This window comes from Cucurbita pepo, chromosome LG05 (genome assembly GCF_002806865.2).
Source record: "Cucurbita pepo subsp. pepo cultivar mu-cu-16 chromosome LG05, ASM280686v2, whole genome shotgun sequence".
Taxonomy (NCBI): Eukaryota; Viridiplantae; Streptophyta; class Magnoliopsida; order Cucurbitales; family Cucurbitaceae; genus Cucurbita; species Cucurbita pepo.
Window position 1 is genome coordinate 6,141,630 of NC_036642.1, and position 25,589 is coordinate 6,167,218.

The window sequence follows — 25,589 nt, forward strand, 5'->3', positions numbered from 1 at the left end:
CTGAATTCCTTGATTAGCTAGCATAGCAAAAAATCATGGAGTTTCAAGTAGCTGAATTCCTTTCAGATATCATAAAAAATAACATTCAATGCCACCAAATTTTCTTCTGCTGATCCTTGGTGAGCATAGCCTGAAACCATCGCATTCAATGCCACCAAATCCTTCCCTACCATTCATTTGGTCACTCACCGACTTCCAAGCATTCTTGTAACAACGATATTGTTCTTTTTAGGCTTCCCCTCAATGTTTGGACAATGAGAGGTATCCGTATCTTTATAAGCAATGTTTTGTTCTACTTTCCAATCGATGGATCTCTCCAGAAGACTAGAACGAGAATAGACCCCAATCAAGACAATCTACCGGCGGGAGGTTATGTGGGTAATTTTGTTGAACAATGTCCAAGCATCGTGATTTTGCCACATGCGGCGTAGAAACCTATGAGCTTGGCAGCAAAATGTGTCAAACGGGTTAGTCCATTGATGATTAATCGAGTGTGGAGTCGATAAGCTCAACGTACTCATCGGAAGAGGAAAGAAATCCACGGCGGTTGGCCGGAAATCTGTTCGGAGCCCCGAGAAATGCAGCGCCGCAGCCAAAAGTGGGATATATGAATGTATGGTAAATGAGTAATCTCGTGTAGAAGAAACCTATTTAATCCAACGCCAAAAAGTGAGGGCCACAAGCAACAAAACCAAATCCGAAAGCCAAATGTCTCAATTGGAGCCTCAAGTAAAATGAGAAGAAAAACAAACCGAGAGAGAAAAGGAATCGACGATTAGTTCACGAACATGCTCGAATTGGCTACAACGCAAATCATTTCCGACGCCTTCTCAAGATCTGCTTCTCATCCTTCTATTTTCTTTTCGCGAAATCAAGCAAAATCTTCAATATCCTTCCGCCGGTTCTTCAGCTACCCGTTGTCGGCGCCGCAGAGCTTTGAATCCAGTTACTTGACGTATAGGAGGAGGAGCTGCTTAACCCTCGTGAGAACGAGTCGCAGAGAGTCTCCGTACGACGTGCTGGGCGTTTCTCCGACTGCAACTCCAAATGAAATCAAGAGGGCTTATCGGAAACTGGCTCTCAAGTATCATCCCGATGTCAACAAAGAGGTAACAGAGTAAAATTTGCCCTCTATTTTGAGTTACTTTTCTGCGTTTTTCTTGTTCTGGGTAGCTTTTGTGTTCTGGTAGGATTTGGATTATCTTTCTTGATAAACGAATCGAAGCTGGAAACTGCCAGAGAAAGCTTCAAGCCACTGCGATAGGAATTACTGTAAAAGAAGAACGAGGAACAAAAAAAGTGAATTAGTTGTGGAATTTGATAGTTTCTGGGACATGTTCCAATGAACTTTCTATCATAGGAAACTAAAACCTTGTTACCCCATGAGTTTTGAGAGGGAAATTGGAGCACGAAGGGTCAAATTAGGATGTTCTAAGTTTTTTTTGGCTCTGTTTCACTTATGAAATTGGGGATTCTTTTGAGATTACTCTTTCAATGTTCTAGATATGAAATCTGAGTGAAATTTTCATGTTTGTTTTATGTAGCCTAATGCACAGGAGAAATTTATGCGTATAAAGCATGCATACAACACATTGCTGAATTCTGAATCTAGAAGGAAATATGATCATGGAAATCATGGATCTGACTTCTCATATTCGTCGAACGACTTTAGGCGAAGTAGAAACACCGAAGATGAAGAAACGTTTTACGGACTTGGTAATCTCTTTAGGCTTTTAGTGCATAATCATTCAAATTCTTGTCTGCTTTGCTAGACCTTATTGCCTTTACACAAGTACCTGAATCATGAGAAGGGTTCAGCTCACCATTTTATGATAGTATAACTAAGTTGTGCATGGTGTCTTTAAAGGCTTGCAGACTGTCCTCTATTTTACTAACCAGCCACATGTTTCTATTCTTCAGCACAGCATCTAGGATAATATCTATCTTATGCAGCTAGAAAAGACCCTTTTTCTACGTGAGGCTATGTTTTTGTATACCAATTGTTACGTGAGATTCCACATTGGTTAGAGAGGAGAACGAAACATTCCTTATAAGGGTGTGGAAACCTCTCCCTAATAGATGCATTTAAAAACGTGAGGCTGACGACGTTACGTAACGGGCCAAAGCGAACAATATATGTTAACGGTGGGCTTGGGCTTGGGCTGTTACATGTTATCAAGCAAAACTTAAAGTGTATGCTGTCCGTTACTAGTCTGATTGATACTTTTCACACCTTTTGCGAGAATTTAGATTACGTAGTCATGCTTATCGCTCGGCTTCCTTTATACATAATGCATACCATGTGAACTCTTGCTTGAGCAGTGTGTATCTGTTGAAATGATTTAGTGATCCTTTTAAGTTCTGTTCATTTCTTCTATTTAAGATCACTTCCGTTATGCTGCAGGTAATTTTTTCAGGGATGTTCAAATAGCACTAGGTAGATTTGTTCTCTCTGACAGAGGATTAATACAGACGCTAATTATCATCTTGCTTTATTTCAGAACTACCTAAACATCTTTTATTTTCTCCTTTGTATTGCCTATAAAGCAAGTCGATTTTGGTAGCTAAAAGCTGGTTTTTCTTTACAGGTGACTTCTTTAAGGATCTTCAAGAAGAGTTTCGAAACTGGGAGGCGAGTGCTTCTTCACAAGGGACGCCAAAGAGCCTATGGGAAGAACTGTCGGTAAGATCCCGATGTAGATAGAAATTTCAGTAACATATTAGAAGAATCTATTAAACCAACTGGGCAGAAAAAGAAAAGTGATATGAATTGCAAAATGAACCCGTTGTATTTACATATTTCAGGAAATTGGGGAGGAATTTGTAGAGTTTCTAGAGAAAGAACTCAACATAACTGATGATTCAGAAGTTGAAACGAACGACAACAACAAAGCATCTCAGAAGACGGATTCTTTCAGAACTTCGAACACAGATGAAACAAGAAACAATGTTCGAAATCAAGGCAACAAGAGCAGTAGTAGTATCGAGGAGAATATCGACGAGATAGAAGCCACTCTTTTGAAGTTGAAGAAGGAATTAGGCTTATAGCTTATAGCATGGAAATGTAGAATGCAGTCTTTCAGCCACCTTTCTGTCAAGAGCACATCAAAACAATTGGGTATCATTCTGGAAGGAGGTAACACACACTTGACAGTATATGTTCTTTACCAATTCTCTTCTGTGATGCCATTGAAATGGCATATATTTTGGTTTAGATTGGCAACATTTGGCAACTATTTTAAATTGTTCCTATTTTTTTAAAAATCAATTCTACCAGAAACAATTTACATTGCTGGAGCAAAAGCAACTAAATATTATTTGTTTCATCAAAAATCATTTGTAATATATATCAGTACAGAAGGTAAAAGAGATTACCGGAAGCTTTTGTTGTCGCATCTGGCTGTTAGGACTCAGTTTTTAGCAGATGAATCTGCACAGCCTTCAGGAACAGTGATGTTAACCTGTTGCGTTGCTCTTTCCCCATTGAATCNAATTAAAGTTCAAAAGAAAAATGTAAAAGTCACCTACCACCTACTACCTTGTTAATCAACCACCTCCCACCTTGTTAAGTTCTAGGGGAGGAGTTGATTGCAACACTTAACACAGTACACGACTGACTAATCAAATTAAAAGTAAAAGGGTATGATTGTAACAAATCTCATCGTTCACGAGTAGTTTGTGCAAAATTTTCAAAAAAGAATAATTAATTTAAATTAAATATCATTAAACTAATGATCAAGACAACTTTGAATGTAAGAGTTACTTACCCAGAGAAGTTTGGAACTGAAGAACATCCTCATTTGCATCTCCAAGAGCAGCTTCTTTTAAATACTTCTCAGCCAGTTTAACTCTCTTCACATTCTCCTGTTCCTTGATGAGCATGTTGCCATATTCGAGAAGCTTTTCTAGTGTCATTTTTGGTTGATCAAAAGTTGGGGGACCTTCCTTTGAGTTAACAAGACTTTTTCCGATTCTCTCAACCCCAACGCCGGCAGCCCACTTTCTAACTTCGTCATCATAAACTCGAGCTCTCAAAGCACCAAAGAAGTCTGCAAAAACAGTTCCAAAACTTCTAAATGATGCTACACGTCTGTAAAAGAAGATCATTTATAATCAACTCAACTGAACTACTCCATTAAGAATTTATACTGTGATTGGTTTATTCAGGCAAATATTCTTCTTCCATTGAGAAATGCTTGGTTACAGCTACCCTAAGTTTGTGAAGCTTACCGATCGACTGCCCCGGGAAGGTGTCGACGAGTTTGACAATGTCCTCTATAGGCACACCGTCAGTCCTAAATATTCCAGTGCAAATACCAATACAATCTTCATGAGTTGGAGCCCAATAGAACTTCTCCATACGACCGTCACGAATGAGGGGGGCGTATAATGTTGAGAAGTCATTACCAGTTACTATGATGGGAACTCTGGGATTTTCTTCTTTGTTATACAAGCCTGGAAGCTGCACATTTGTTGGGTTGTCAGCAATGTTCATAAGAGTAGCATTTACCATCTGATTGTTCACCGTGTACTGAGTAGTCCCACCAAACCTTCCAGCTCCAGCATCAAGATCATTGATTAAAAGGCAACACATTTTCCCTTTCTTGATGAGATCAGCAGCCTCTCTATATCTTTGCCTGATCAATTTTGCAGGCTCTCCTGCATTCCCACTTTCTAATTCCCCAGCACTCATCATAATAGGGCTGAAATTTCATCATAACTAAACACAATTAAGACCCTAACAGTTTCAGAGAATAAGAAATGTGTATATTATACTTGAACCCTCCAAAGAACTAACTTAGAACTAGCTGGGTCTTGAACTCACTTGATTCCCATCTTGGCAAATACAAGTTCACACTGGAAAGACTTTCCTTGACCTTTACCTCCCCAAATACCAAGAATGAGAGGAACCTAAATGTATCCAAGAAGATTGGCAAGTTAGCAATGGAAGACAAACCAGAACTATATCATGTGTTAACCGTATTTTTAACCTTAATGTTTGGCAGGCTCATGAAGTTCTTGACGATGTGAACCACAAGTTTGTCCATGAATGCTGGAGCTATGTAAAATCCATCCACATTATTGTCGAGGTTGTATCTGAAAGATTGTGATACTATAAGTAAACTAGAACAAAAATCTCCAACTTAAATGCAAAATTCTATATTAACACATACTGCCGAAGTCCAGCGCTAATGTATTCATATGAACTCATGATAGCATTGTGAGTTCCTGTCCCCATGGGAGCTTGAAAAAGAGGATCTGCCAATCCCTTCCCTCTGGCAATGTCTTGCTGGTCATCAGATGTATCGAAAGCAAGGCCTCGCCATTTGTCCTTCTCGGTCTGCTTCTCCTCATCATACTCAGCAACAATCTTGAAGTTTCCAATCACCATATTTGAGGTGGTGGTGAATCTGGAACTGAAATTCTTCAACCTTCTGCCCAAAAACGCAGAGTTTGGAACTAAATCTCCATAGTTACTGTTGTTTAACTGCATAGGATTAATGATAGGATGGTGAGGATCACTTTACTTTCGTTCTTTTATACAAGTTATAATGACAATGAAATCCTCCATATTGTGCAACATGTGAAGCTTTAAGTTACAATGACATTCATGATTGAAAAATGAAACCCATAGAGAAAAGAATATATTATTCAACAAATTGAGTCTATTCTCCATCAAACAACCCAAAAGATGTACTGAAGCAAAAGGCGGGAAGAAACAGTACCGATGTTCTATTAACAGCTCCAATGGTTGCGACCGTGGTAGCCATGGATTAAGGGCTTATGGGTGTGAAGCAGTGAAGTTCTAGCTGTTGCCTTGTACCCTCCTCTCGAAATAGATGAACAATCAAGTGTGCCACCTCGAGCTATCGACCTCTTCAATACAGAGTCCAATGAACTCTTGAGAGTCTTGAAACTGGTATTCTCAACTACACAAGTGTTTCAGTAAATATATTAACAAAACATGATTCTCAAATCTGCTTAATCTAAAGCGACCGTTGAGAAAAACCCAGAGCTTTTATATTTTTTTTCTTGTACGTAACACTTACACCACAAACTTTCTCCATACAGTATGGTCCATACCCATGAGAAGCTAAAGCCCAAAAAATAATTCAAGAGATATCTAAAAAGACTTGTGCGAAATAGAACAAAAAGCCTGGTTTCTATTCATAATAAATATGAACAAAAATCGGGGGACAAGCACTCCTCATCTCTTCGTGATATTTCAAATGGACCAACTTCCAACAAACTGATAAAGGGACCCTTCGAAATGCGTTTAGTTTTTCAACAGACACATTTAGATAGTTACTGATGTATGAAGCAAATACGAGTTAGTTAGTATAGTTATATTTAGTTAGTTAATTAATTTAGCTAAAACGTTTTCTTTATATAAGAACAATTTCATAGATGTATGTAACCTACAAAGGGATAGAAAAATCCATGAGAATTACAAAAAAAACATTTTCCAATTGATTAAAAGGAAGCATAGTATATGGAGCAAGGATATTAGACAGTTTAGCTAAATTTTTAATTTCAGTAAACTACTTTGCCAATTAGTCATTAGGATTTGATAGTATTTCCATTACCTTTGTAAAACTATAAACAGCCATATTGAGGCTGTGTTAAAGAACTTTTTGAAACTTCCAATCAACAAATTATGAGTGTTTTCTCTCGATTGAGAGTTCGCTAGTGTTCTTGATTTCTCATCCTTACCACTAACACCTGGTGTATCAGTCAAAATTTTAGCTCAAAGCCAAGTGAATGAAAGTAACCACCAAAGATGTAGGAGAAATGACAAACATGTAGTCTACTAATTGTTCCAAGAAATTCTCAATTCCTGCAGAATCAGTTCTTGTTTTCATGCAGATGACAGTTCAATAGTCAGGATATGTTGAAGATAACAAGAAACTTGTAAGAAGAAAGAACCCCAGCAAACCAAACCCCCCTCAACAGATAAGGAAAAGAAACAGTAAATCAAACAGAAAAAAGAGGATGAATTGAAGATAGATTACTTGGAACATCAAAAGGCTATACGATATGGCACTTGAACCGAAGGTTGTGGAACAACATGACAATCCTTTGTCCACTTGTGCGAAGTGGGTCATGAGAATTATGAAAACACAAGCCGGTGTGATCATCAGCCCATAATTTTGTACATACCTGGTTGGATCACCGACGCCAGCGGCCAATACTCCAACATGATCGCAAGAATTAATGAGGCCTCATGATTGGGCAATAAGTCCGGGGCAGCTGCCTATGTTACTATCTACCTCAATAGCAAATTTAGTATACATAAATTTTGAAATCAAGATGAACGAATTCAATCAGCATAGTAATTCCTTTATGATTATTACCCTTTCATTAATAGATATAAAAGTGGTATACAATGATAGACATTAGTGATATCAACAACATAAAATAGAAAAAAGAAAACGAAATACTTAAATAGGTGCATGAAAAGTTATAAATATATTACATTCACAAATGATCTAAATTATCTGGTTAGTGTAAGAAATTTGCATATATTGCTATCAGTGCTATTAGTGCTATTAGTGTAAGTTTCGATCCGATCTAGATTGTTAGGAATCATGACCCTCCATAATGGTATGACATTGTCCACTTTGAGCATAAACTCTCATGGCTTTGCTTTTGGGCTTCCCCAAAAGACCTCGTATCAATGGATATGTATTCCTTACTTAGAAACTCAGGATCATCCACTAAATTAGCCAATGTGGGACTCCCTCCCAATAATCCTCCTCCCCTCGAACAAAGTACACCATAGAGCCTCCCTTGATGTCTATGTAGCCCTCGAACAAAGTACACCATAGAGCCTCCCTTGATGTCTAGGTAGCCATCGAACAGCCTCCCCTTAGTCGAGACTTGACTCCTTTCTTTGGAGCCCTTGAACAAAGTACACCCTTTATTCGACACGAGTCACTTTTGACTACACCTTCGAGGCTAGAAATTTCTTTGTTCGACACTTGAGGATTCGTCAAGGGTATGATATTGTCCTCCACAATAGTATGATATTGTCCACTTTGAGCATAAGTTCTCGTGACTTTGCTTTTGGGGAGGATTTTTTTAGTTCAATAATAGGTAGAGGGTAGGATTTGACGATCTCTCGATCAAATGCACAAATTTAATGTCAATTGTGTTAGGCTCAAGGTATGTAATACTGTTCTTATCCTTTTTTTTTTTTTTTTTTTTTNTTTTTTTTTTTTTTTTTTTTTTTTTTTTTTTTTTTTTAAATTGAAAGGAGAGGGACATTCAGTTCCAGGTCAGCGTTGAAGGGTTTAAACTTTCCACCCTGTTCTTCAGGAATGGAGAAACAAATTGGTTGAAAGCCTAAAAACGTTTAGAAGAATTGCTAAATAAAGATTGTAGGTTATGGCAGAAAACGTTAAAGCGTACCTAATGATCGTTACATATTACCCTCCGATCCTCTTCACAACATTATGAAATGAAATTTGGTTTCAGGAATTCTTACCAAGAACAAGTCTCCATTACTTTCCTCTCTTCGTCTTCTTCTTTTTGCCCTAACTTTCTCCTTCAATGAATGCAAATCAAGCTTTCGTGGTTGATTTCCCCAGAGCAGCAATGGAGAAAGAACATAAATCCAGATTGCCTAAACCTCCGACCAGGTTACAGAAGCAGGCGCCGGCGAGTCTTCATCTCGATCAACTGACGAGTGTCTCGATGTCTTCTGGTAGTGCTGATATTTCTTCGAAGGCGATTCTTCCTCTGCTATCGCCGCTCCCTTCATCGCCACAGCCTTTTCCTGAAACTGAGGGAAATAGAAGAGCAGCAAACGGAAATACCGTAGACGGCGGCTATGGCGATCAAAGAGGTATATGTTTTGCACCTCCTGGTGGCTGGCAACATCCAGCGGTGGCGACGACATTCGCCGATCCATCTACTCTGTTTACGTTCTTTCAATCGCAGTGCATCGTAAACAGTAAGACGGCGTGAGAGATGAAGGTTGGATTGAGTTCTCGCGATTATTCTCAACATAAATCCATGAACAGTATGCGTATCGCCACTTGGATTAAGGCCGCCATGAATGTGTTTTTTGATGATTTGTAACGCGGGAAACCTCTCTCACTCTTCTTTCTTCTCCTAATACAACTGACCGCTTCGCTTTCCACTTCCATCTTTATTCAATTCATATCATTATTCATTCGTTTGTTATAATTTGTTTTCTACTTCCAAGTCTCGATCTTGAATCTCTCTTCCGCATCAAAAAATTATGTTCAAAATACACTAATCAATCAAATCGATCGGTACTTCATGTCATAATCTTCAAATTTTGTGTCAAATTTCTCCATGTTACTCTAAAATTAAGATCTACATAACGACAATAGCATTATTAATTATAGAATCATTATGAAGCTTATGAAAGAGACAAAGATTAGGCAAAGTTATCCAAAAATTTGGTTGTTCTCAAAATCACCTCTATTGAACAATAGTCCTATAATCTTTCATCACCATTTCAATCCAAATAACTTCATTTTTCTTCTCTAAGGTATTGATTTTTGAAACAAATGGTAAAGTCTCTGAAACATAGCCTCAAAGTTAGTATATCTCATCAAAAACTTCACCCATTAAGTGCGGAATAGACATGAACTTTCAAATACGATACATGCTCTATAAACCCATCTTGAACTTCCAAATACGATACACGCTCTATGCAAATACGATACATGCTCTATGAACTTCCAAATACGATGCATGCTCTACAAACCCATCTTAAACTTCCAAATACGATACATGCTCTATGAACTTCCAAATAGGATGCATGCTCTATAAACCCATCTTGAACTTCCAAATACAAAACCAATTGACATAAACTTCCAAATACGATACATGCTCTATGAACTTCCAAATACGATGCATGCTCTATAAACCCATCTTGAACTTCCAAATACAAAACCCAATAGACATGAACTTCCAAATACGATACATGCCCTATAAACCCATCTTAAACTTCCAAATACGAAACCCAATAGACATGAACTTCCAAATACGATACATGCTCTATAAACTCATCTTAAGAAGGACGAACGCCAACAACTTTTGAAAATATTTGAATAGGAATGATTGAATAGAAATGATTCCAAAAACAAAAAGATTTTTTAATACGAAAATAAGTTCACTATAAATTCCGTTAGAACAGCAATGCATTGATTCATTATCAGAAGGAAAAAGATGAAGTTGGAGAGAAAAGGGGGTTGAAGTTACAAATAAATTCCATTAGAGCAATGACAAATTTGGTCGAAAATCCTCAAGTTGCCATATGATATGCATTGAAGGCCGAAAGAGCTCTCATCCGTTATATACAAAACGCTAATAACATTCATCAAAATGATAATAAGGAATCAACATGTCATTTTCCCTCCTGCGTTCACAAAACAAATATTAACTGAAGACAACTAAACACCCAATGAACCAACTTCCTGGAATTCTTTTGAAACACTGCTCCTACCGATAACCGACCGATGAAGGTGCACCTACATTAAAAATCAGAAGTCGAATTCCCCAGTCGCCTGCAAAGAAACGAGCTTACATGAAAACCGAGGTCGGTTAATATCTATAACTTGTAGTTTTGGGAGAGGGGGGGAATTCACCTTGTTGAAGAGAATGTCCTTATTGTTAATATGCATGATTCCATCCTTTAGTGTACATTTCCACCTACTCTTGGTCCGAGTAACCTTTCACATAAAATTAATCCAATGGTGCATTAAATTCTGAGAATTTCAAAACCAAATGCTCAAGCATATGCTGAACCCGCACCTACCAACCAGGACTAAAGTACCTTATCAAACTGAGCTAAAACTAAATGCTGTGTGCTCAATTCCTCTCCTTGATCCACATCATCCAAATCGTCGTCGTCGTCATCCTCATTCAATGAAGGCTCACTATCCTCCTCCTCCTCACCAACATCATCCTGAACGACAACGGCAGGAGTGCCAGCTGGTGGGTCTGTCAAGAAGAAGTAACAGACAACATGTTAACATTAGGAACCTTAGCTTTCATCCTTGTTCTGATGTTTTTTATTCTTTCAAATGTTCAATTCTGATCCTTAAATTACATATAATCCAATCGCTAAATTTTGATAACACATCATAAAAGTTAATATAAACAACACATATCATTGATGTCAGATAACAAGTTTTAAAAAGGGCGACTTAAAGATTTCCATTAAATACAATGCAAAAGTTTAACAAGAAAAACCATAACAAATTTATGAAAACTTAGAGAGACCATGCCAAAGTATTTAGATGTGGAAGTTCATAACAGAAATTGAACTTAAACCTTTCGTTTAGTATCTTTTTCCAATGACAATAAAAAAAACAACAAAATTTTCGTCCTTTCCATAAACAATCACTATCATCAAGACATCCTTTACAAAATTTACCATTAGGTGCTGGTGTATTTGCAATGTTGTAGTCTTCATTAAAGACACCCTGGTAATTGTAGATCTGCAAAAGATGTCAGAAATGTTGAATAAGTTTTATGGAAAGATAAAACAAAAAATAAACTCAGTGGAAGGAGAGCAATAGGAACAACATTTTCATTAATTATGATTTCAGGATTTCAATCTCAAAGAAAAGTATCCATCTCATTGATTAAAAAAATCAACCCAGGAAGGATGAACACAACAGATATCAGAGGAATCGAACAATTGTAGGCAGCATATCCAATATAGCGAGCAAAGAATTCCCGTGTTACAAGTAATTAATTGTGACAAGAAAGGGAAATAACTTCTTATTTGATTTGGCCACACAGTGAACTAAAACTTGAATAAAAAAATCAACCCAGGAAACGCACAGGATGAACACAACAGATATCAGAAGAATCGAACAATTGTAGGCAGCATATCCAATATAGCGAGCAAAGAAATCCCGTGTTACAAGTATTAATTGTGACAAGAAAGGGAAATAGCTTCTTAAATGATTTGGCCACACAGTGAACTAAAACTTGAATAAAAAAATCACCCAGGAAACGCACAGGATGAACACAACAGATATCAGAAGAATCGAACAATTGTAGGCAGCATATCCAATATAGCGAGCAAAGAAATCCCGTGTTACAAGTATTAATTGTGACAAGAAAGGGAAATAGCTTCTTAAATGATTTGGCCACACAGTGAACTAAAACTTGAATAAAAAAATCACCCAGGAAACGCACAGGATGAACACAACAGATATCAGAAGAATCGAACAATTGTAGGCAGCATATCCAATATAGCGAGCAAAGAAATCCCGTGTTACAAGTAATTAATTATGACAAGAAAGGGAAATAACTTCTTATTTGATTTGACCATACAGTGAACTATCTTGACCATAGAAAATGTGCAGATCCAGGAACACCTCTGAAATGTACAGATTGATTGGGATTTTATCTACGAGCTATAATTTTGTTTCTTTACTTGATAAACAACTAGAGGGAACATTCACTAGCGTCTTTAACCAAGAGCAAGAATGAAGTTTATCTGTTGCTGTTTAAATAAGCATATTTCACGAAGCTATTTTAGTGTCAGTCACCAGGTCATATTCTTGCTTGTTATTTTAGCCAACACGGAACCTTGATAATTATTAGAATGATATTTTGTCTTCCATCGACAACAAAAGTCAATCACCTTCATAAGCTCTAATATTAATAATTAGAAAGAAGCCAGTAAATCGCACTACAAAAATTCTTGGTTAAACAAATTCTTGTTTATTTTGTGACTGAGCATGCAATTCAACATGTTTCAATTTGTTTTCATTCAGGAAGGTTCTAATCCCAAACAAACAATCCCTTGCTTCAATGATATCCATGACAAGAAGGGTAAAAGTATAAAATTTATGTTTTAGTTATATAAATAGTCCATTGCTTTAAAAATACACACTTGTAAAACCTTTAAGGGGAGGGGAGAGAGAGAGCTAACATTGGGTGTCGAAAGCTCATCATCATAAGGATCAGGCATTGGTCCATCAAGTTGAGGAATTTTCAATAATGATCTTGCAATACGTGATGATGTTGCATTGTTTGCAGAAGTGCTAAAGTCAGGTATCCCATCAGAAGCATTGCATCCACTTATCTGCAAAAGCTTACCACTATGAAGTTTCAAAGACCGATCACAATTTAAAAGGCATTCAGCAAAATTTAATCACGTCAGTTCTATTAAATCATAATTGTTAATGGTTTAATTTTCAAAAATTCGTCAAACAAGCTAAAATATTCTAACTCTTAGAAACTACAGCAGCAGATATAGGACATATACAATCAGCATAGATGAAAAGAGAAATTAAATTGCATTACGTGACAAAGAAAAAACAGTATTAATCAACGCAAAAGCAGAATCGAATTTAAATTTACATTTTGTTAAGATGTTAGATCACTTAAAAAATTGATAAGTTTGTTCGTTATGCAGAGATAGAGCATTCAAGAGGCGTTAGGAAAGGCTGTGGAGAATTCTTCATTCCAAGGGAGGGATTTTTTGGCACATGGATTAAGTTATTTTGTGATTTATCTAGCGGGAAAGGAAAAGGAAAGTGTTCCTCGAAAGAAAGAGTTACTTGGGAAAATGTTTGGAAAGTGACTTTTTTTAATACTTCTCATAGGTCTCTCAATTCTGAACTTTTTCATAATTATTCTCTATTTTTTGTTACAAAGATTTGCGAGCCCTTTATGTAATCCTCTATCCATGCATTTTAATCTTTCATCTTCTTAATGAAAGTTTCTCTCAGTAAAAAGCCAAGTTTTCACTAACATTGAGAAAAATGAAAGAATTTCCTTGCTTCCATAAGACCGGTATTTCAGTGGATCTTTCCTCGTATTTTGAAGTTTTTTTTATAACCTAGTTTTCACTCATATAGAAATGAAAGAATATGCAAGGGCACACAAAAGCAACAGCCCGACAAAAGAAGTCCCACGCTATGTTTCTTGTTAAAACCTTCAAGGATGATGAGTCTAACTACTGAAATGGGACTCCCTCCCCATTACAAAGAACCTTACAAATAGACCTACAAAGAGGTATTAAGCCTAATTATATTCCAAATCTCCTCCTTGGACATCTTCTTAATGAAAGTTGGTTTCCTATAAAATTTGATTAGTTAGTGGGATGTATCCATGAATATCGACATATAATATTGTATCATAAAAGCATAAGGATCATAAACTAAGACAAACTTCAAGTATGAGAATCATTGAAGTGCGTGTGTGTGTGTGTTAACTTAAAAATAATATATATATCTTAATTAAGTTGGAATAATTGTGAATGCCCTATCCTATCCTAGACTTTTAGAAATTAAGGCGTGTCCATGTCTTTTATTTTCCATGCTTCTTAGCTCATAACTTCGGGTGGTCAGAGGATTGGGGTCTCATAGTTAGAAAAGATAGACAGCCTCATTGAGAAGATGACTGAAGATCCAAATGCCACAGATCATAGTGCAGCCTTTGCAAACAGTTCCTCTAAAATAGACACCTAGGAGGATTGCCTTGACCTCTAGCAAATTCAAATAGCAACACAAATTGTTCAACCCGTAAATTAGATCTGAAACAGATAGCCATTTCTAGCTCTATCCACAATGAAGAACCACCACCACTTAACTTGTCTTCCTAGATTATCTTGTGCCCTCAGAGTCTAGTACACCGAAAAAAGTTTTGAGTTTTAAGAGAATATAAGGGTCAGAATTTACAGTCAAGAATGTAAGGCATCGAGAAAGAGTTCTAAGATTTCTAATTTCTCTTATAGACACTAGCAACCTACAATCCACATTACATACGTGAGGCAGCATAAGCAAGCTGGTGAATTGAGGGAGCCAAATCTGTAAGCAAGATAAGGCAGTTAGTTGTTAGTTCCATTAGCGGATGACTTGGAGGTTGGCATAGAGCATCCCCACGTTGGCATTTGTTAGCAAGATAAGTATTTAAGATAATCATTGACAATTTTTTAGGGCATTTGAAAACTAGAATCAGCTCGAAAACAAAAGAATAGGCCGCTCAAATAGTTTAGGATTTTTCAATTTACATAAAGAGAATGCATGTATAGCTGAGCTTGAATATAAAATTGTCGCTTTCCCTCCAATGTTTTCTTTTAATATTTGTTAGCATCTGGGCCAGTATGTGTACATCTCGACCATTCTGAAAGGACAACCATGTAACCCTACTATATTTAGTTGCCAAGGTAACTAAGTCTTTTATTATTTACATTGGCCGTTCTTGACCACAAAATCAACCCAGGTTAGTTGCTTTCCTCTCCAAGGTGAAATTCATTTTGAGTGGTTTTTGATAGCAATGGAAAATAGCAGTAGAAGTTTCCACCTCAAATATTGATTTTGTATCATATACACGTAAACCAAAAATATGTGTTTAAAAGGTCTCCTTAAATTCCCATAAAAGAAAGGTTTCCTTGAAATGAAGTGGAATTACTACATTCCTTAGCTTATTTGGAAGTAGCTTGACTCCATGTGTTAGAATGTCTCAATATATCATGTACATGACCAATCGTGCTGGAAAAAGAATTATAAGCATCCACCCTAGTGAAAGAAAAGAAAAATAGAGAATGTTGTTATGGTTGTTGCTATTACTAGCTCGTGCTCACAAAAGACTAGAAACTGAAATTATGTAAAAGAAAATTGGCATACAAGTCCAAGGCCGGAAAAAAAAATATACGAGCACTGACTGTAGGTAAGGAAACAAAACCTCAATCTCAAAGACACTACTGTCAGCATCTACAGCTCCATCTTGCTGCGGTATAAACCCACTAGTCTGGTACTGGGATGCAAAATCATCACGCTTTCGCTTCCCAGCATTCATCGTGAAAAAGTCCTGAAAATTGTCTCCCTAAGTTAAAACATCATACTGAAGTGTGTGCCGCTAGATATATGGCAGCAAGGAGTTGAGTAATTTGAAATCACTTTAGCAGATGAAATTCACAGGGAAGGTTTGGGTTTCACATTAGGCAACAAACTTTTTCATGATGGAAGAGTGAGATGAGAAAGGAGTTACCTGTGTAAGGGATGGGTGAGCAGCTCCCCTGTCTGTTTCCTCACGCCCCTCCACATAGGCTACAAAGTGCAATCAATATATATTACTGCAGAATTCTTGGTGTGGTAACTTTTTCACTGCCTCAACAATAAACTCACCAATATTAACGTCTACAGGAGTTCTTTGACCCATCCAAGAAGGTGGTTGCTGAAACAATAATGTAGACGTTTGTCAAATACCCCAATTGACGTCATGTTCAACTATCAACAAAATACTTCAAAATGTTGATGGCAAAAATCATATCTATGCCATTCTTCCACTTTAAATCAAATTAACAGCCACCATGACTACATATAACCATTCCTTTTTGAAGAAAATACAGCAATCATGACAGTATGGATCGGGTAAACTGCAGGAAATGAGAAAATATAAAGAGTGGCAGTGGAACCAGAGTCAAGCAGTAATTACCATAAACGGGGTTGGCCTTCCAGATCTGACATCAACATTATTAGCACTACCTCCAGGAGTGGTAGCAGCTGGAGAAGCATCAGTTCCAGATGCAGAGTGGTCACTAGGTCCAGTAGGAATGTTATACATTCCGTTGTCAGCAGTTCCCGGTAAAGGGGTTTGAATTGGAGTTTGTAATGGCGTCTACAATTTCCAAAATCGCTTCGATTATTAAATACGAACTTCGGAAACCATTTAGTGGAGAGGACAGAAGTACTAACCGGTGGAAAGAGTAGATCAGCAGTGGGAGTTTCGTACTCTTCAGTCCCCTCGTACGGAACATTGAGATCGTGAACCGGAGTTATTGGACCTCCGGGAGTGGGCTTAGATGGCGCAGACCTCTCTATGGGACCGGTTACAGCACCCGCTTGCATCATTTTCGCCTCCCACATCTAAAAGTTCCCATAAACAAAGACAATCAGCCCAACCACAGCTTAAATTAGCTTCAAAACCCTAGAAAGAATCGGATCAAAACCCGACGGTGATCACCGGAAAAATTCTATGGATTCCTTCAAATAGATTGAAGAAACAAACAAAAAAAAAAAGGCAAATGTTCATTTTACTAGAGAAGCTAAGAGTATAAAGCAAAGAAGAATAACACGATTTTCAAGATTGGAGATCAATAATTACTCCTTGAAGCTCCTTGAGAACATCCTCTCCAGGACCATTATCAACGAACTCGTTGCGAAGCTTGTTGATGACATCTTCGATGACATTGATGTAGATAGAGCTCGTCGAAGTCGTCATAACGGATCCGCCTCGCTCTGTCTACCTCCGATTCCCTCCACTAGCGAACCCCAGAATCGAGACTCCGAGAAAATTGGAGAGAAAAATCAAGAAACAAGATCCATACGATCCGTACGAACTTCTTGGATTTGTAGAGTTCTGTGAAGTAAAAGGGCAGACGAGGCGAGGGAGAAGGTAAACGAGAAGACGAAGAGAGAAGAGAGAAGAGAGAGAAGGAGGAGAGAGAAAGGGGAAGAGGAGAGAGGCGGACAAGAAAGAGAGAATAAAGAGTGGAATATAAATAGGTTTGCATCCGATTATAATGCTTGAATCCACGTGGCGCAATCTGCTTGAGCCTTAATTTTCCGGTTTGCTTTCGGTCCGGCTGTTCTGTGGTTGGCTCGACTGTGCAAAAAGACAAAAAAAAAATTGAAAACGTAAAATTTCAATTCTTTACCTATTTATTCAAATTTTAATAAAACATGTTTTTTAATTTTTTTTTTTAATTTTATATAAACTTTTAATTCTTTAAACATTTATTTAAAATTTTAAAACATTAACTAATTTCTGAAATATTAAATTTTGTATCTACATGCATAACAAGTGAATAAATAAAATATATTAATATTTATTACATAATTCTTATTGAATTAAAGGTTTAAAAATTTATTTAATGTTTTTTTAAAATTCTGTCAATTATTATTGAGTTGTGTTCGTGTTAGTCAATATGTTATTTACTAATTAGATTTAATGACGTGTCAAATTATATTAATTTCTTATATGTCGATTTTTGTACAAAATTAAAAGTTTAAAATATATTAATATTTTGAAAAATTAATTATATAAGTGTGTCGTTTATGGAAAACTATGAAATCGACTGACTAATTCACAATAAACAATAATAAGAGAATGAAAGGATCTTGTCGAAGTCACGACGATTGTAGCAGAAGATTGATCGTTATGATTTATGCAGCTTTTTATATAATGAACAATCGGTCAATTCGATCAGCTTTAGCTCTTTTTTTATTTCATACATATCAACTCATCGGTTAGTTTCAGTCCATCAGTTCGATTTTATAATTTTTATTTGATTATTAAATCATGGAATATTTGTTCATAGGCCGTAAATTGTTTCATGCTATTCAGGTTAGAACGTAAGCTAGTGATGCTTTCAGCTACTAGACTCTTGCCATATAGGGTGCAACACTCCACTGCTTCGTCTAACAGCACGACACTTGTATTGCTCTCCCACAACTCCGTTTTCACAGTTTAGGGCTGCTCCCATTTTGCTCGCTACTACTACGGGAACCACTTTTGCTTTCTTTTTATTAACACATTTATTGGATGTGAACTATAGATTAGAGTAAAAGTCTATTGAAAAAAGTCAACTAAATCAACATATTATCAACTAACATATTTTATTAACACATTTATTGTTTTAGATGATATATATGCACTTACTTTTAACTTATAATAATTTTAATATATGCTAGAATGATTAATTAAATTTATAAACGCATGCACCAATCAAATGGAAGAAAAGCTGAGGATGGAGAGGTAGTGGAAAATATTTTTTCAAATGGGTCTAATATTATATATTGATTTATTATTTTTTTACCATTTTTTAAATAAAAATTATATTGAAAATTTTGGATGATAAAATAATTATTTTTAAAAATTATTTTATCTACCGTAAATCCCGCTCGGTTTCGGCATAAATAACTAGAGAATTTTGTGAGAAATGAAATAGGTAGTGGGGATGGGACGGGGAAGACTTGATGGTGTTAATATAACACATGCGGAAGCAATTTGGATCTTAGGCACTTTTAGAACATTAATTATAGTATATAACTAGCATGTTCATAAGTATTAAAACTTAATTAGTTTAGATACTAACATTTTGTAGTTCAAACTTCTTTTTCCTCACGAACCGGTTTCGAACCACCACTAGTGTCTTCTCTACTATCTTCCGGCCTTTTGTAGTTCAAACTCATTTTTCCGCACGAACTGGTTTCGAACCACCACTAGTGTCTTCTCCACTATCCTCCGGCCTTAGAACGGGATTGTGGAATCCGGTGAGTGACTAAACTTGGAAGGGATTCTGTATATGTGAAGAGATGTTTGTGAGAGGTTTTTCTCAAGGTTTTCCACCAAGAAGAAGAAGACCTTCCATGTACCATGATCACTCTATTTAAAGAGTCATGTTTGCATGTTCATGCAAATTTGAGATCACCAAATTTTGACACTTAAAATTCCACTCAAATGTTTGGGATTATGTGGCAAGCATGCATGTTTGAGTTAACCAAATTTTGACACTCAAAATTCCACTCAAACTTGTGGGGTTTATTTGGCAAACATGCAAGTTTGGTTAAACCAAATTTTGACACCTCAAAATTCCACTAACATGATTTTTCCATTAGATGAAAGTCAACCTTTTGACTTTCTTCATTTTAATTAGATGAAAGTCAACATTTTGACTTTCTTCATTTTAATGGGATGAAAGTCAACATTTTGACTTTCTTCATTTTAATTCAACAATTAATTTGAATAATGAATTTCAAATTAAAGTAACATTAAATAATTAATTAAACTATTTAATTAATATTTAATATTAATTCAAATGCCAATCCCAGTCAATTCCGACACATAATTGATTAAGATATTTAAATCTTATTTAAATATCTCAGATTCTCTCTTTTCGTTTAATTCGTAAATAAAATAAAATTGCGGTTAAATATATCGTATATATGTAACGCATATTCCCTAATTTGAATTCGAACACTTCGAACTCACTCGTCACACTGTTCTATGGTTTAGTCCGATATGAGCTAGCAGAGGGACCTAATGGACCTATAGATCATGGGCTCCAACGATTCAAGATTAACCGATTAAACTCATTAACCTGGTTAACCAACATTCGTTAACTACTAGGACACTCCACTATAGCCTAGTAGTTGCACTCCCCTCACTATAGATATATTTCTGTCCATCTGATATAACCATGATTAGTAAGTCGATCCTTCACAGGTTGTTCGTAACTAGAGCTGGGTCAATTTACCGTTTTACCCCTGAAGTTACTTCTTGTTCCTTATGTCTCACTGATCCTCTAATAAACAATTGGTTTGTGGTCCAACCAGTAAACCGAATCCCTCTCAGGCCAATGAGAGGGTGGGGCCCCTTGTTCAAGACCTGGAGTCAGTGCTTAAGGGAACTACCTTTCTTCTATCCCTAAAAGTGGGTAGGAGTGAATTCCGTCTTGCACCCCACGTCCCCAGCCATTCACCCAGTCTTACCCCTGAAATGGGAGGCCTGTTGAGTCGGCGAACTAGAGCCACTCTCACCCATGCAAATCTAAGGATAATTCCGAATAAACAGGAGTTCATGGTTAGCTCAGGATTAAAACCGAGTTACCTAGGTTATCGAATGAAAAGAAAATCAGTCTCAACAGTAAACGACTTTATAAAGTGAGAGTGGTTTTCTTCATGGTCCGATCTTATGCAATACTCATTGCATAGGACGCCCCCACTCACATGTCTCCACATGCACAATTTAGTGATCGCATTGTTTATATCATATACAAAAGTGGGCCGCATCCATAGTGTCCCCAGAATAAGGTACTCAGCCTTATCCTTATACTATAGATCATTTTGACTATATACTTGAACTTGATCCACTCTTATGTCTCTACATATAGTTCAAGTAATCATACTATAGCCAGAGTGTTCTTAGTTTATTGGATTTAGATTAATGATCGTAAAGTTCACTTTATTCAATAACAATTTTTACTGAATAAACATCAATAATAACTTTATTGAAAATAGAATATATCTTTGTTTACAAACTATGAGTTTTAGGACATAAAACTCAACAAGACTATCCATCTCGGCTCGTTTAAATACATCTCTAATATATACATGATATAAAAACTATTTTTTTTAGAGATAAAATATTGGCCCAACCAATATTTATGTTGTCGGTGTATACAACANAAAAAAAAAAAAAAAAAAAAAAAAAAAAAAAAAAAAAAATTGCATTAATATAGCATTTTAATAGACACATTCAATTTGAAATGAATATAAATATGATATGTTATCGAAATTAATATATTTGATATGTATTTCGGCTAATATCTTGTGAGTGCCTATTCTGATAAATTTTTAATTATTTTGAGGATTTTTAATTAATTATTTTAACGGAACAATTTTTTAAAAAATAATCTAATGGTTTAGAAGTAGTTTCTATTTATTAAAAAAAAAAATTAAATAATTTTTTCACATCAAAACACTGATATATTACACTCAGCATCCTTCTCAATTGATTTTTAAAAACTTTTTATTACTCAGTTTTTTTAAAAATAGTATTTGAAATTAAAAATGATATTTTAAATAATTGTGATGGGAAATCACATAAATTATTAAAAAATTTAATTTTTATTAGACGAAATATAAAACATTTTTTAATTTTGAGACTATTTAACTTTTTTTTTAATCTTTTACTTAAATATTATATTAGTAATCTAAAAAAATTAAAATTAAATATAAACTAATAATACAATTAATATAATTATGAATGCAACGGAAAAAATAAAAATAAAAAAAATATTATTATTAGATAAACAAGGAGAAAGGGATGGATGGAGTGGACGAAATGGATAAACAGAAATTATATTACCATTTTCAATGGAAGAAAAAGGTCAATCTTGCAGCCTCTAGTGTTCACTTCAATTTTTAATTAATGGATAAAGTTGTACACGTGTCATTGTTTTATTGGATTTTCTTTTATTTCCTGGATAATATTTACAAGAAATCTCGAAATTCCATGGCGTTTGGTTACTGGTTTTGAGGATGTGGGGACTGTTTGTGTATGACTTCAATCCAATTCTCAGTCATGGATATGAGAGAAACCTGAAGAAGAGTGGAGACCAGAAACTAACCACCGTTTCTTCTCTGTAGTCTCCTTGTTCCAATGGCGGCGATCATAAACTCCAACTCGTTTATCTTAACCACCGCCCCAAACGCCCGCCGAAGCTTTGACAACAACAGCCGTAGGCAGTTTTCCGTCTACGCCAAGAGTTCTGGAACATTCGCTTCGTTTCGCTTGGGGAAATCGAGCAATGGATCGCCATCGTCCGATGGCGCTCCGGCTGAAGATTCTGGTAATTCGAATCCGTTTCGTTTCAACTTCGGAAAGATACCGGATGTGAAGTCTCTGATTCCGGTTGTTAGCGATACTTCGTCTGGTTTGTCATTCGGAAACGCGAGGCGGAAGGATCCTAATACGGTGTTTGTTGCTGGCGCTTCTGGTCAGGCTGGCATTCGATTGGCGCAGACGCTGTTGCGTGAAGGTTTTAGTGTCCGTGCTGGTGTGCCGGAGCTTGATGCTGCTCAAGAATTGGCTCGTCTTGCTGCCAAGTATAAGGTTAGTTCAGAACGAATTTTGTATCTGAGAACGGACGATATGAGGATTTGAACGACATGTGGATTTCGTTGTTTTCTGAATTGATAATTTTACTCTCGCATCTAATCGTTTAGTGTAAGGTCAGAATGAATTTTGTATGTGAGAGTGGAAGATGTGAGAATGTCATTGTGTTCTGAATTGATAATTCTTCTCTCGAATCTTGTTGTCAAGTATAATTAGGTCAGATTGAATTTTGTATTTGAGATTGGAAGTTCTAAGGATTCGTTGTTTTCTGAATTGATAATTCTACTCTGCATCTGGTTCAGTTATTGATTTTGACGATAACATTGTGCATTTTATTAATCGAACAATGAAGGTCATATCTAATGAAGAATCGAAGCGATTAAACGCCGTCGAATCCTCCTTCCAAGACGCCGAATCGATAGCCAAGGCGATCGGAAACGCCAGTAAAGTTGTAGTCACTATTGGCGCTGGAGAAAACGGTCCGACCTCCGAAGTTACCACATCGGACGCATTGCAAGTAATTCAGGCAGCACAGCTCGCCGGAGTAGGCCATGTGGCCATCGTCTACGATGGCAACGCATCAAAATCCTCCACAAACAATGTACTCGACGGCCTTTCGTCATTCTTCAACAACCTGTTCTCCCGATCTCAGGAGTTGTCCGTAGTGGAGCTCTTGCAGAAAATAGTCGAAACCGATGTCAGCTATACGTTCATCAAGGCGAATTTGGCAGAAGACTTTGAGCCTGAACGGGCCTATAATGTCGTCGTCGGAGCAGAAGGAAGCGCTAGTTCAAACGACTACAAAGTAATGTAATGTATGACATAATTGTCAAATAGTGTTGAACAGCTCTTTCCCTTTCTCTGTTCTTGAGAAGGATCATGCTTCCTAATTTTGACTTCAAACTTACTTTCAGGTGGCCAAGTCACGGATAGCATCGCTGGTGGCCGGCGTTTTCTCGAACACGGCGGTGGCCGAGAACAAGGTACCTTGCATTTTACTGCACTCACAATTTTTAAGCATAGCCATTGCTTAAATTATTGATTCAGCATTTTACTTCTAATCCTTAAGGTTGTGGAGGTTTATTCTACTCCATCAGCACCCTCAAGTTCAGTAGAGCAACTTTTCAGGTAAGTTCTTCTTTTCTTTTTTCCCTCTTTTGCATCATTTTTTTTAACAATTATTATTGTTCATATAGACCATCTCATATCTTAAAAAAAAAATAAATAAATAATCTCACACTATCATCGGTATGATGTTGATATATATATATTTTTTCATTTCTTTGTTTGGAATCTTTATTATTCTCTATCTCCTTGTGAGTCTCAAATTTTATTAGTTTATTTTTTCAAGTTTTTGTTAGGCCTAAGGAGATTGATTTTAACACTATTGAATCTATAATTTTGAAATGGTAAAGGTTAAATTTAAGTTTAGTTCTAAACTTTTTATTTGTTCACAAGGGTAATTGATTTTTATACATACATATTTTTATTTTGTTAAAGAAAACTATGTGATATAATAGAGTTTAATCAAATATTTATCTTTCAATTTTATATATAGGAGATCAATAATTTAAAAAAATATATATACATACATAAGGACTTAGAGACTAACAAACACAGGTTTAAAAGTTAGAAAGGTAGAAGATTAACATATATATATATTATAATTTTAGGAACCAAATTAAGACAAATTTGAATTCTATGAACTAAATTTGTGATTATAGTCTTTCTAAAACCGAGAATTGTGTGTTGAAGATTCTATGGTTTCATAAAGCATTGTGATTAGAAGATTGATTGGTTTGGTATAAATTGGTATCAGCGCCATTCCCACGGATGGGAGAAGACAGGCTTATGCTGAAGCACAGGCCAAGGCACAAGCAGAGGAAGAAGCCATAAGAACTGCAGAGAAAGCTCGTGAAGAGGCAGAGGCCGCAAAGAAACAACAACTTGAGGCTGCCAAAGCTGAAAAGACAGCCCAAGCTGCTGCTGCTGCTGCTGCTGCTGTTTCCGAAGAATCCCAGAAGCAAGAATCTGATGAAGTAGCCTTCTTTAACACCTTATTGAACAAAGCCAAGGATTTCAGTTCAGAGCAATCCCAAAAGCTGAAAAAGCTCTCAGAAAAAGAACCCAAGGCACCCACTAAACCCAAAGCCGAAGAGGCGCCAGAGAAGGCCGACAGTGCAGCAGGCAGTTTAGTCAACAACTTTTTAAGCAAAGCCAAGGGCTTCGGCTCGCAGCAGCCATGGGAGAAACTAGCTTTTCAACTACCAAAACTATCTGAGGAATCAAATGTTCAGATAGCCACAGTGAGAGGACAGGCTAAGGCTCGATCTCTGCCATCAAAGAAAGCAGCCGTAAGACAAGCAATGACCAATTCCAAGCCCTCGTTTGCAGCGAAATCAAAAGAAAACTCAAAGCCTAAAGCCAAAGAGGAGGCAAAAGCAGAGGTAAGGAAGGTTTTTGGTGGTCTCTTTAAGCAAGAAACCATATATGTTGATGATGATTAGGAAGAAGAAAATAATATTATTGATTGTTTCTGACTTTTATGGCTGATGATAGAACTCTTTGAAGAGCTTATTTTTATTTGTGTATGTATGTCCATTGTAATCTATGCATGTATCTGTTTCACGAGGGTTGGTTACCTGATTTTACGAGTTCCAGAAAAGAATATGTGAGCCTGTGGTTGTGATTGTAACATTCTATTGTTTTTCCTATAATTGTGAACGCAATTATCCAACTCTTGTAAATGGGTCTCTACTCAAATTAATTTAATAGTGTTTATGCTTTTATGATGATCTGTGCTTTTCGGAATTGAAGAATTTGACTATCAAATGTTTTAGATTAAAATTTCAGGCTGACTTTTGATTTAGATTAAATTATATTTTGTATCTATGTAATATGATCTTTTGGGTCCATTCATTCCCATATTTTAATTTTTCCTTTTCTTTTTCTTTTGAATT

The 25,589-nt window shown here is 36.3% G+C and overlaps 4 protein-coding genes across 10 annotated transcripts; 2 read left to right on the forward strand and 2 right to left on the reverse strand.

Moving 5' to 3' along the window:
- Positions 1 to 87: 87 nt before the first annotated feature.
- On the forward strand, positions 88 to 3,312 carry LOC111794472 (chaperone protein dnaJ 20, chloroplastic). 2 transcript variants are annotated; one of them, XM_023676504.1, is made up of 5 exons: positions 88 to 1,109; positions 1,545 to 1,716; positions 2,405 to 2,437; positions 2,589 to 2,683; positions 2,806 to 3,312. In XM_023676504.1, the coding sequence occupies exons 1-5, from the start codon at positions 789 to 791 to the stop codon at positions 3,046 to 3,048; spliced, it is 864 nt and encodes a 287-aa protein (XP_023532272.1). In that variant the 5' UTR covers positions 88 to 788; the 3' UTR covers positions 3,049 to 3,312. The 2 variants fall into 2 exon arrangements, with proteins under 2 accessions (XP_023532272.1, XP_023532273.1); XM_023676505.1 differs by lacking the exon at positions 2,405 to 2,437.
- Positions 1,116 to 8,574, reverse strand: LOC111794441 (ribulose bisphosphate carboxylase/oxygenase activase, chloroplastic-like). Of its 5 annotated transcripts, XM_023676461.1 has the most exons (10): positions 8,489 to 8,574; positions 7,014 to 7,267; positions 5,727 to 5,930; positions 5,175 to 5,488; positions 4,992 to 5,097; positions 4,826 to 4,911; positions 4,231 to 4,703; positions 3,769 to 4,049; positions 3,376 to 3,490; positions 2,951 to 3,091 (listed from the first exon to the last, which is right to left on the reverse strand). In XM_023676461.1, exons 3-9 carry the CDS (start codon positions 5,769 to 5,771, stop codon positions 3,404 to 3,406), a joined length of 1,392 nt encoding a protein of 463 aa, XP_023532229.1. In that variant the 5' UTR covers positions 5,772 to 5,930; positions 7,014 to 7,267; positions 8,489 to 8,574; the 3' UTR covers positions 2,951 to 3,091; positions 3,376 to 3,403. The 5 variants fall into 5 exon arrangements, with proteins under 5 accessions (XP_023532231.1, XP_023532229.1, XP_023532232.1 ...); XM_023676463.1 differs by lacking the exons at positions 2,951 to 3,091; positions 8,489 to 8,574 and adding an exon at positions 1,116 to 1,270 and having other exon boundaries at positions 7,014 to 7,649; XM_023676464.1 differs by lacking the exon at positions 8,489 to 8,574 and having other exon boundaries at positions 7,162 to 7,649.
- A 1,693-nt stretch (positions 8,575 to 10,267) lies between these two features.
- On the reverse strand, positions 10,268 to 17,480 carry LOC111794451 (transcription initiation factor IIA subunit 1-like). 2 transcript variants are annotated; one of them, XM_023676479.1, is made up of 11 exons: positions 17,113 to 17,480; positions 16,704 to 16,874; positions 16,444 to 16,626; positions 16,134 to 16,182; positions 15,997 to 16,055; positions 15,691 to 15,816; positions 12,932 to 13,084; positions 11,417 to 11,480; positions 10,814 to 10,980; positions 10,626 to 10,709; positions 10,268 to 10,544 (listed from the first exon to the last, which is right to left on the reverse strand). In XM_023676479.1, exons 1-11 carry the CDS (start codon positions 17,227 to 17,229, stop codon positions 10,521 to 10,523), a joined length of 1,197 nt encoding a protein of 398 aa, XP_023532247.1. In that variant the 5' UTR covers positions 17,230 to 17,480; the 3' UTR covers positions 10,268 to 10,520. The 2 variants fall into 2 exon arrangements, with proteins under 2 accessions (XP_023532247.1, XP_023532248.1); XM_023676480.1 differs by having other exon boundaries at positions 17,082 to 17,152.
- Positions 17,481 to 22,036: 4,556 nt separating this feature from the next.
- Positions 22,037 to 25,421, forward strand: LOC111794424 (protein plastid transcriptionally active 16, chloroplastic). The gene is made up of 5 exons (XM_023676433.1): positions 22,037 to 22,626; positions 22,982 to 23,434; positions 23,544 to 23,612; positions 23,699 to 23,757; positions 24,449 to 25,421. The coding sequence occupies exons 1-5, from the start codon at positions 22,174 to 22,176 to the stop codon at positions 25,134 to 25,136; spliced, it is 1,722 nt and encodes a 573-aa protein (XP_023532201.1). The 5' UTR covers positions 22,037 to 22,173; the 3' UTR covers positions 25,137 to 25,421.
- The last annotated feature ends 168 nt before the right edge of the window (positions 25,422 to 25,589 follow it).

What these genes read in the sequence shown, in the direction of transcription:
- LOC111794472 (XM_023676504.1), top strand. Translation starts at nt 789, where the DNA reads ATGCTCGAATTGGCTACAACGCAAATCATTTCCGACGCCTTCTCAAGA. An exon ending in ATCCCGATGTCAACAAAGAG is followed by an intron (nt 1,110 to 1,544) that starts GTAACAGAGTAA and finishes TGTTTTATGTAG; the next exon opens with CCTAATGCACAGGAGAAATT. An exon ending in GCCTATGGGAAGAACTGTCG is followed by an intron (nt 2,684 to 2,805) that starts GTAAGATCCCGA and finishes TACATATTTCAG; the next exon opens with GAAATTGGGGAGGAATTTGT.
- LOC111794441 (XM_023676463.1), bottom strand. Translation starts at nt 5,771, where the DNA reads ATGGCTACCACGGTCGCAACCATTGGAGCTGTTAATAGAACATCG. An exon ending in GAGCTGTTAATAGAACATCG is followed by an intron (nt 5,489 to 5,726) that starts GTACTGTTTCTT and finishes AATCCTATGCAG; the next exon opens with TTAAACAACAGTAACTATGG. An exon ending in TGAGCCTGCCAAACATTAAG is followed by an intron (nt 4,912 to 4,991) that starts GTTAAAAATACG and finishes GGATACATTTAG; the next exon opens with GTTCCTCTCATTCTTGGTAT.
- LOC111794451 (XM_023676479.1), bottom strand. Translation starts at nt 17,229, where the DNA reads ATGACGACTTCGACGAGCTCTATCTACATCAATGTCATCGAAGATGTC. An exon ending in CTGATCTACTCTTTCCACCG is followed by an intron (nt 16,627 to 16,703) that starts GTTAGTACTTCT and finishes TGGAAATTGTAG; the next exon opens with ACGCCATTACAAACTCCAAT. An exon ending in AAATACACCAGCACCTAATG is followed by an intron (nt 10,981 to 11,416) that starts GTAAATTTTGTA and finishes TCTTCTTGACAG; the next exon opens with ACCCACCAGCTGGCACTCCT.
- LOC111794424 (XM_023676433.1), top strand. Translation starts at nt 22,174, where the DNA reads ATGGCGGCGATCATAAACTCCAACTCGTTTATCTTAACCACCGCCCCA. An exon ending in GTCTTGCTGCCAAGTATAAG is followed by an intron (nt 22,627 to 22,981) that starts GTTAGTTCAGAA and finishes CGAACAATGAAG; the next exon opens with GTCATATCTAATGAAGAATC. An exon ending in TCAGTAGAGCAACTTTTCAG is followed by an intron (nt 23,758 to 24,448) that starts GTAAGTTCTTCT and finishes AATTGGTATCAG; the next exon opens with CGCCATTCCCACGGATGGGA.